This window comes from Metopolophium dirhodum, chromosome 3 (assembly GCF_019925205.1).
Source record: "Metopolophium dirhodum isolate CAU chromosome 3, ASM1992520v1, whole genome shotgun sequence".
NCBI lineage: Eukaryota > Metazoa > Arthropoda > Insecta > Hemiptera > Aphididae > Metopolophium > Metopolophium dirhodum.
The window spans coordinates 17,787,665-17,797,614 of record NC_083562.1 but is presented as its reverse complement, the minus strand read 5'-3'; the positions used below and the strand labels follow the sequence as shown (position 1 = coordinate 17,797,614).

Genomic DNA, 9,950 nt, shown 5'->3' with positions numbered 1-9,950 from the left:
TTAAAATTTAAAACAAAGCCATAGTTGATGATTTTTAATCAAAATAAAATAAAAAGGAAATTTCTCTTCTCATAACGGCACCCAATTTGAACATAACTATAATTCAGAATCATTTGTTTACAGCAAATAAAGATCAATTGACTATTTTAATATCAAAGTATTATTTGGAATTTAAAAACTTATACTCGCACTACATAAATGTTAGAGGTGGCCTATATGAAGAAACTGTGAAAAGTATATACATGTAAATATGCCAAGCATTAGGTGACTAATATTATGCATTTTAACTTACGCGCCGTAATTGGGTTGTTATCTTATGGAAAAGGTGACATGGACAGAATCTGGTTTAGAATTATATTCTTTTTGGTAAGTTATTGTCACACTGCACTATATAAAACTTTTGTATTTGATTTTTAAGCATTTAAAATACATTAGTTTTAATCCGAGACATTTTTTTTGAATTTTTGGCTTACAAGGTAAAGCTGGATTAAATGCACTCATGTTCAATATTTATGAATATCATTAATCAATAACAGTAATTAGAAATTTCTAATTACCATATGACTGAAACAAGAAAGTGATTATAATGTGCAATATGTTGAAGATGAAAGTATATGAAGACTTCAAATACACTTTAAATAGCTAAAATTATTTAACACTTTTGAAACAACTTTTTAATATTGGTACATGAATGCAATACGGTCATTCAAATTTCATTATACAATTAAAGCAAAAATATATTTCCTAATGTTGTTATAAATAAAAACCAAAAGATTTAATAAAGAATGAAAATACATATATTTAAGAATAAACAGTCCATTTATTTCATATCTAAACATAAAAGTATATTTTAAGACTGAAACAACTAAAATTAAAAAAAAAGCAGGAAGATAAAAAAAAAATTTTAAATTAAAAAAAAATGAGGTACAGACCCAATTTTAAAAATCAAAACCCATGCTATTCATCAAAATACACAAGATAAAATATGTACAAAATATCATAAAGAAATAAAAATTAATTTTTCGCACTATAATCCAATCAGTGCACAAAATGAAAAATACTAGAAAAAACCTTAAATTATACAAGTACAGACAAAAGGAAGTTAACACGGAAAAGTAAGTCAGTAAAGACAGAAAAATGGCAAGTCTTTTGATTTACTGATTAAAAGTATGGTCATTGAGCAAAATAAAAATAAATTTCAAAATGTATGGTCAATTACAAAACTCCGAGATCCAAAGTTGGATATAAACAGTGAGAGATCTTAAAATTAATTAGTTGGTAAAAAAATATGTACTGGTTATAATATTTTGGTAACTGTTCTACGCAAATGGTTAACCACACTGGAACTCAAATTGTAACTTCTAATTAGGAATATTATAATTTTCTTCGAGACTTGCAATACTGTTAAGTATAATAACTTATACATTGCATTAGACTCATACAAACTAAGTATCTGCATGCTTTAAAATAAACTTCTGAAAAAAAAAAACAATATGAGATTTATTAAATGGATTATAGACCAAATTGTTAATCCGCTTGGTAAGTAAAAGCAGTTATATCAAAATGTATATTGCATGTTTTTACATTTTTAGGTATAATTGGTATTTTATTTTTAACAATATTTTGTTAGATTATAGGTCATTTATTGTACATTTTATGCAATGTATGTATCATTAATAATAATACTACTAAAAGTTAAATGCATAAGATATATTTTAGAGATTTTAAGATCATTAACACCTCAATCCTAGTAATTAGAATAACTGTTTTTAATCATATAAAATAGAACAATGTAAATAAAGGTAATAATGCAATTTAGTTTTAGTCATAAACTGTCTATAATTCTTAAGCATGCATATTGTATAGTTGTTTACAATGTTTCATGTGTGGTGATGTTATAGACATATTAGCATACGCCTGACAACATTACAAGTTGAAAAGTGACATGGATGAAACACTGCACACATTACGCGGAATAGGCTCAAGGATCCCAGTAGCTTCATAACAAAATTGAAGAAATTTAGAAAATATTCTCAATTATGTAACATTTCTTTATAAATTATGGATAAAAAAATGAAAATGAATAATAATTCTGTAATTTGAATATCATAAAATTGAAGACATAATAATATTATGTTTTAATTATATTAATCATAATATTATATTATGATTTGTCTAGAAAATGGCTAGTGCTATTTAAATACATAAAACCATTTATATATTATGCAATACTAATATTGTTTTTAAATTATATTATTATTAATCATCATGTTATTGAAGTATTGTAATTGATTCTAGATTTTGCTATGAGAATAGAATAATACACAGAAACTTGAAATAAAATAATAAGATGATCATCCATGTTTAAATATTGACAGTATATACATAAACAATTATATGATTTTTATAACAAAAATGTATAGTATTTTTTTTTTAGTTATTTACATTCATTACTTACATTAATAGTCTCTAAGGAAGATAAAATTAAATTTATGTTTCATTAAAGTATGGATGTTTCAAAGCCTCACGAGCTGACACTCGTTCAGTACTGTCAAACATCAACATTTTCTGAAATAAAAAAAAAGATTTATTTTCAAAATGTTTTAACTAGTTGGTATCATATATTATATAACGATAGTCTTGGGACTGTTAAACGTTGTTATACCCAAAATGTAACTATATATTTTTTAATATAGTAATTTTAATGAAACACATTACACTTATATGGTGTAAAATATTGTAGATAGTGATATTATTTTAAAGACGCAAGTCGTGTTATGTTAAGATAGCAAATAGGTAATAGGTAATAACAATGATAGTATTGAGTATTGACCAATACATACAATAATAATTATACGGTTGTAATATACATTACTTTTTAAGTTCAAATATATATGTTACGGACAATGTGGAATACTGGGCAATGTACACATTGTCCGGTCAATATGGTTCTGCCCGGGCAATGTGAGCCACAATGTTTTTTTTACTAACTAACATAAACAAATATTTTAAAACAATTATAATAATAATAATAATTGTTTGTTATATGATAAGATTTAATAAAATTAATAATGATTGTTTAAAAAAATAAAAAATTCCCTATTATTATTATAATTATAAATGGGTAATAATAAAATTATAATTTATAGTAAAAATAATGTCAGTCAATATTTTTTAACAATTATTATTATTATTATAATTGTTTTAAAATATTCGTTTATGTTAGTTGGTAAAAAAAACATTGTGGCTCACATTGCCTGGGCAAGACCACATTGACCAGGCAATGTGTACATTGCCCAGTATTCCACATTTCCCGTAACATATATAATATATAGACGACAATTTTCATATCATATTAGCCAATATTGTCATTATAACCAGACATTTTTTGCTAACAAATATAAGGGAATTTTCCGGGACCTTAAAATTAATGTCGTTTTATCCAATATATTGTTATATAATTGGTATCGTTATAATTTATAGATGATACAGAATGTATACATAAATATGTATAACTAGCTGAACCCGCTGGCACTTCGTTGCCCGTTAAATGTACCAATTCTATATGACTCAAACTTGGTTCAATTCGTTATTTAATATTCGGTGTACGGTGTATGGTGTTCAAAATTTATCAAAACTTTACTGTTGCCCGGAATAAAAATTCTGATTCGCAGCAGTATATTATCAGGTAGGCAATCTACCTGCAGTAGATTGCGGACCCCGTGCTGTTTGTACGTAAGTGTATGATTTAACTCTAAAGTATCAAAATTGTACCAAGTTTGTCATTTTTACTTAATTCCACCTGCGGATGATTAATATAATCAATTAATACAAAAGCCTAACGCAACCGTACTAAAATCTGATGAATAAAAAAAAAAACAAATTTAACACGTTTTAAATTAGTCTATCTTCTTCCCAGAGGTCTAATCTACACACAAACATTCATTTTGATCTATACTAATATATAAAATGATAGAGTTTGTTTGTATGTTCTGGATAAACTCCGAAACTACTGAACCGATTTCGAAAATTCTTTCACCAATACAAAGCCACATTCTTTGTGAGTGTCATAGGCTAATTTAAAAAGGCAAGTGATCACCCCCGATTGGTGCTCAAACAGGAATTTTGAGATTTACGATAGAAATTTTTGTTTTTTAATGGTTGCTATGGGTTATATAATATATAGATAAAAATAATTGTATAGACGTTGTTGTTGTTTTTGGCCATGTCACCAGGTGTGCACTTATGAGGCCATAACTCTGGAACCACATATCCCACAGCGTACAAACTTCACAGAAACCATCTACATATCAATCTTAATATGTTCTGAAATTTTTATCGAAATCGGTTTGGTGGATCTTGAGTTATAAAATTTATTCAAAATGTACACTTATTTTTATATATATAGATGTAGTTAATATAGTTTTATCAGTAATACAATATTACAAAAATTTAATATTGTCATACTTATTTTATCAATCTGTTATTAAATAAATTAGTTTGAAAAAAACATTAAGTATTAATAAAAGAAATCTTACCATTAACAAATCTGTTCCCTTAGAACATATATCAGGGATTACAGTCTTCAAACAAGTCTGTGGATAAGACTCAAAAGAACTCCTCAATAGAGAAACGTTCTTTGGCCAATTTAATGCAGATGGTAGACCAATCACCCTAGAATTATTTACAATTGAAATTTTATTATTAATTCTTTACTTTACTAATTTTAATTAATTACCTAAATATCCTATCTAACTGTTCAGCTTCAGATTCGCCATCAAATAAAGGAGATAATTTGTACATCTCTCCCATTATACAGCCACAAGCCCAGACATCAACTGCAGTAGCGTAAGGTAAACCTAATAAAACTTCAGGTGCTCGATACCATAATGTTACCACCTAAATAATAATAAATTTAAAGCACAACATAAAATAATATTTATTTTTCAATTGTAAGCTTCTAAGTTAAAACTTATACTCCTAATTTAATTATTACTTACAACTGAGGTCAACTTCATATCAAAATCATATATTTTAGCTAGACCAAAATCAGCAATTTTAATTCTGAGGTCACTTGACACTAAAACGTTTTGTGGTTTGAGATCACGATGTACAACACGATTACAGTGAAGAAAGTCAACTCCTGATAATATTTGTCGCATAACACTCTAGAAAATTAAAATAAATAATATTATTCAATTTTTAATTTATTTAAAATGTACTTTAGATGACACAATACCCCTATGTGTTGTCTCTATCTAACAAATATACAACATAGCAAATTTGAGTTTAGCAGTTATATTTTTGTATAGTAACATTTAATAATCGCTTATAATCAAAATATAATAAATACATATATTTTTTTTCTGAAACACGCTTAATACATAATAATTATTACCATTATATTATAAAACCTATCCTACCTATACAACAAAAAAGAGATTAAATTGCTATATAAATTGGAAAAAAAAAATTAATATATTATACAATTTTTATAATATTGATAACACAGCAATTCGATTGTATTTTATATTCTGTGATTTTACTAATTCTCTGTTTATATTATCATTTTGGTTTTTTTTTCAGGATTCAAAAAAAGTATACGAATTTTGGATACATATTTCAGAATGTTATATTTTAGAAAATAATATGAATAACTAAGAAAACATGTACTAATATTTTTATTTTTTGGATAAATTATATATTCTGTCATTTTTAAATAGTGTACTGTAAATATAAATAATTTATTAATATATACTTATATGTTTGCATAAAGTACAGTTACATGGGTATTAAATAATGGGTGGTTTGGCCTATGCCCTAAATGTCCCGATTTAGTCAATCTGTAGTTTAAATATGTAAATATTTTTAAACTTGTTGGGTTTTTTTTTGATAGTTTAAATAGTCAATATAGTAATGTTAATTTAAAATAGTTTAAAATAATGTCCCATTGGTAGCAAAAGTTAAACAAAAAAAATTATATAATTAAATGTATATCAATTTATATCTCTTATATTAAACACTTTTCACCACCATACACCACAAAAAAAAAGTTGTAAATATGCCACTGCTGAAGTTAAAAAAAAATTAATTTTTAAAGGGGGCTCCAGTCAATGGATAAAAAGTGCCATAGACCAAAAAGCCAGACAAACCTGGAGTAATTTTGTTTGACGTATTTTAATTTTGAAAACGGATTATGATTGATTAACAAGTTTACTAGGTTTGACTAGAGGTGATTTTTAATATTACAATTATTGTTAGTGTCATAATGAATAATTACATACAAAAATATCATACTTTTATTTAAGAATATCATAACTGAAAAAATAGATATTCAAAATTGCCTCAACCGAAACCTAGTAAACGTGGCAATCAATGAAAATCAGTTTTAAAACTTGAAATTCGTCAAACCTAATTCATTCATTTTTGGTCGAAAAACCACTTTTTTTTAATTGAAAAAAGTTTATCTAATTTAATATTATTGCCAATGACTGCGCGTAAATAAGTTCATTTACGGCAAATATAAATAATGACCGACCTACCGGGCAGTATTATGTGGGCCAACTGTTATAATTCAGGACATTTCAAGGAAATATTGACCGAAAACGATTACAGATTAAACTGACACACACATTTTTTTACTTTGCACACACTTACAAGTCATTTTAATGACATCATGTTAAATTGCCTATATTAATTACCTTATAACACGACCAGCCTCCTTAAGCATATTATAATATTATATTTCAAATTATTTTAGCTAAAAAACTGGTAAAAAGGAAAGTTAAGTTAGGTTATGTTGTAAATTGTATTACAAGTAAAAATAATTATATACATAAAATTAACAGTCATAAATAAAAATAAAAATCCTATTTGATAGTTATTACTTATTACCTATACTTAAAATTTCTCTAAAAGATTCTTAAATATGCAAGGTAAAAATGAAATATTATATCATATTAGGTACATAATATATTAATATACTAAAAATACATCAAATAATCAAATAACTATTCATATATAATATTAACTCTATAAATTCAAAATTTTCTAGCATAATAAAATATTTTTAAACCTTTTAATAGACTTATAAGTATACTTGTATGTATTAAATTAAAGGTGGAATTAATTAATTTATTCATAGTAGTTATCAATTTTAAGAAAATTGTATTTAATATTAAAATTAGATAAAAATTAAAAAGTGGTACGATAAATAAATAACTTTACACCTTAATTTTGATAGTTTTAATATTCTTACCAAATTACCTGGCTAATGGAAGTGAGGCTATGTTATTGGTATAATTTCAGATCATCATTAATTTAATTAGGTCACTATTTACATTAAAACAATTTGTATGTGGGTGTTAAATATTAATAAGATTTAAAAGTCAAAGCATATAAACATTATACCTATTGAGTTATGAATACAATATTATAGGTGCCATTTCTAAAAAACTAAATCACATATGAAATATATTTATTATTATAGGTTCCTACCAAGGTATAATAGAAACATAATATTATGTGACTGGTATACCTAATAAAAATTAGGTCTTAACTTTCTAAATTATGTTCTGATATATAAAGATTGAAATTAAGAAGTCTAGGTTTTTTTTTATTTATCTAATTTTATTATTAAAATACATATGTAAATATATTATATTAATTCATTAGTAGGAAGTGAAATGTTAACTATAATTCTAAATGCTCAGAAATAATCTTCTATACTTTTCTAAAAAGTATTAGCAACCTTGCATTTTGAAAGATGATTAATTGTTAATTAAAATGATTGAGTATCTAGATGCTGTTTATTTCCATGGTCAATAAATTTGGATTCAAGTTAAAAAATAACTATTATACTCTTATCAGACATCAGCATAATTATGTTACTAGCTACTATAAATTCGTAGTTTTAATTAACTATTTTCACAAAACCTTGAATTAAATCCACATTTAATAGGTCTAAGTCTAAGGAAAAACAAAATAAATTTATTTTAGAAGAATAAAGGTTTCTATAATTCTATATATTAAGGTTGGCTTTTAAATAGAATGCACTACCTAAATGATTTAAATACAAACTTTTACTTACTAAAATGCAATAGTTAAATAGACATATTATATTAGATTACAACTGAAAATTTAAATGGAAACAATTTAATAGATAAGATAGTTACCTAATAAGCTAGTTATAAAGTAAATAAATGTTGACAATACCTTAATGATTTCAGAAGACATTCCAGGTTTTGGACATCGTGCCATGTAGGTGGCTAAGTCTTGTTCGATGTGTTCAAACACCAAATAAAGTGTCATACATTTCTCGTTGTATAGTCTCGGACCATGTACCACATCCAAAAGTCTAGATAGTAAAGTTAGGTGAGATAACAATAATATTTAGAACGATTACCTACATAGGATTTGTTTAATATTACATACTTGACAATATTTGGATGTTTTTGTTGATCAAGTTGCTTGAGTAGAGCAATCTCGCGCAGAGTAGTCATTGGTACACCATCCTGGGCCAATGGGATTTTTATCTTTTTCATGGCTACAAATTTTCCTTTATTGACAAGATCTCGGCCCTTGTACACGGTACCATATGCTCCTATGACACAAATTTATAAGATGTATTTTTTACAATACATTTTTACATAAAGTATATCGTCCATGTGGCCCTCACCATTTCCTATCTGATTAAGCTCTTCATAGTTTTCCTTTTCCTGTAGCATTGACGACATAGCAGGGAACGTCTTGGACTGCAATCGGGATAGTGGCGATACCATGATGGTGACAGTGGACGTGAGTAGTTTGTGGGTATCTGGTTTCAACAAAACCGGGACGAGATGACAGAGTAAATGACCCGCGGATTGCACATACAATATACAACGCACACGGGGTGAGAGGATGGTTTCACAACACAACGTCCTTGACACGGATCGCGATGGACGAGTCGCAACCACCTGTGGACAGCGTCGGCCCGTGGCAAAGGGCTTGGCTATAGGGTGGCAACGAGAAAAACCGGATGGACTCGGACTTGTACGACGCAGACGAAGACGATGACGACGTATGAGGAGAAGACGAAGACGCACTTCCGGTGGATTCCTGAGCAAGCACATGCATACGTAAAACGACCGGGCTGCGAGTTTACTGTACTCGGTTGATCGTGTACGCACTGTAAGCTTCGTCAAACATCAACAGCAGCAGCTGAAAACTGACGGTTGTTGGTGATTGGTGGTGGTGCGAACGACAGCAGGGGTGAGTGTGCGTGTACGTGTATAAGAACGAAGGAAGGCGGCTGCTAAAGTTACGTATCCGTTGTCCGTGAAAACACCTGGCGCTTCGGGTACCTATCTACCTATACCTATGTGTGTACTGTGTAGTGTGTGTGTGTACTCGAACAAAGGAAATGCCGCAAAAAAATATAATAAAATAATAATAATAGTAAAAAAAAAAACCGTTTTGTTTATAATTTTAAAGGTTACCATTTCGTTTCCATGGGTTCGCAAAACGCAACCAGTTTGGCCGCGGGCCGCTCTCGCCGTCCGATGGTCTGCGTGTCGCTACGGTGATTGCGCAACGGCAGCCCGACGGACCGGGTAGGTCTGAAATGTTGAGTTCTCCTGAGTCTAACTCGACGACGGCGACTGCAACAGCAGGCTGCAGCTGCTGCTGGTGTTAGTAGTTGCTGGGCCAACCGGTTTCCCCGGCGCACTGTTGTTACCATGGTTACCGGTCCACTGGTTGCAGCGGTCGATGTCAAATAACAAAACACAGAACAGCTGACTGATATTTACGTTTTTGAACGTGGTCCGTCAACGAGGCAACTACACCAAATACACAAACTAGGATTTTAAGATACTAGATATTATAAGGGTGCCTGTAGGGGTTGTCAATTATGGGGCCCGTATATCATCGGGGGAGGGGGTGGGGAGTTGTTATACGTTATACGAACA

The 9,950-nt window shown here is 28.6% G+C and overlaps 1 protein-coding gene across 2 annotated transcripts; it reads right to left on the bottom strand.

The window, feature by feature from the left end:
• Nucleotides 1–1,210: 1,210 nt before the first annotated feature.
• LOC132940349 (cyclin-dependent kinase 4) lies at nt 1,211–9,657 on the bottom strand. 2 transcript variants are annotated; one of them, XM_061007888.1, is made up of 9 exons: nt 9,480–9,657; nt 8,678–9,208; nt 8,434–8,602; nt 8,215–8,356; nt 5,001–5,168; nt 4,739–4,899; nt 4,539–4,674; nt 2,459–2,568; nt 1,211–1,475 (listed from the first exon to the last, which is right to left on the bottom strand). In XM_061007888.1, exons 2-8 carry the CDS (start codon nt 9,111–9,113, stop codon nt 2,491–2,493), a joined length of 1,290 nt encoding a protein of 429 aa, XP_060863871.1. In that variant the 5' UTR covers nt 9,114–9,208; nt 9,480–9,657; the 3' UTR covers nt 1,211–1,475; nt 2,459–2,490. The 2 variants fall into 2 exon arrangements, with proteins under 2 accessions (XP_060863871.1, XP_060863870.1); XM_061007887.1 differs by lacking the exon at nt 9,480–9,657 and having other exon boundaries at nt 8,678–9,460.
• Between the last annotated feature and the right edge of the window lie 293 nt (nt 9,658–9,950).

Bases quoted from the DNA above. Each gene is read 5' to 3' on its own strand.
- LOC132940349 (XM_061007888.1), bottom strand. From the start codon at position 9,113: ATGTGCTTGCTCAGGAATCCACCGGAAGTGCGTCTTCGTCTTCTCCTC. The intron at 8,357-8,433 runs GTATGTAATATT...TTTACTATCTAG, and splicing joins AAACATCCAAATATTGTCAA to ACTTTTGGATGTGGTACATG. The intron at 4,900-5,000 runs GTAAGTAATAAT...ATTATTATTTAG, and splicing joins ATATGAAGTTGACCTCAGTT to GTGGTAACATTATGGTATCG.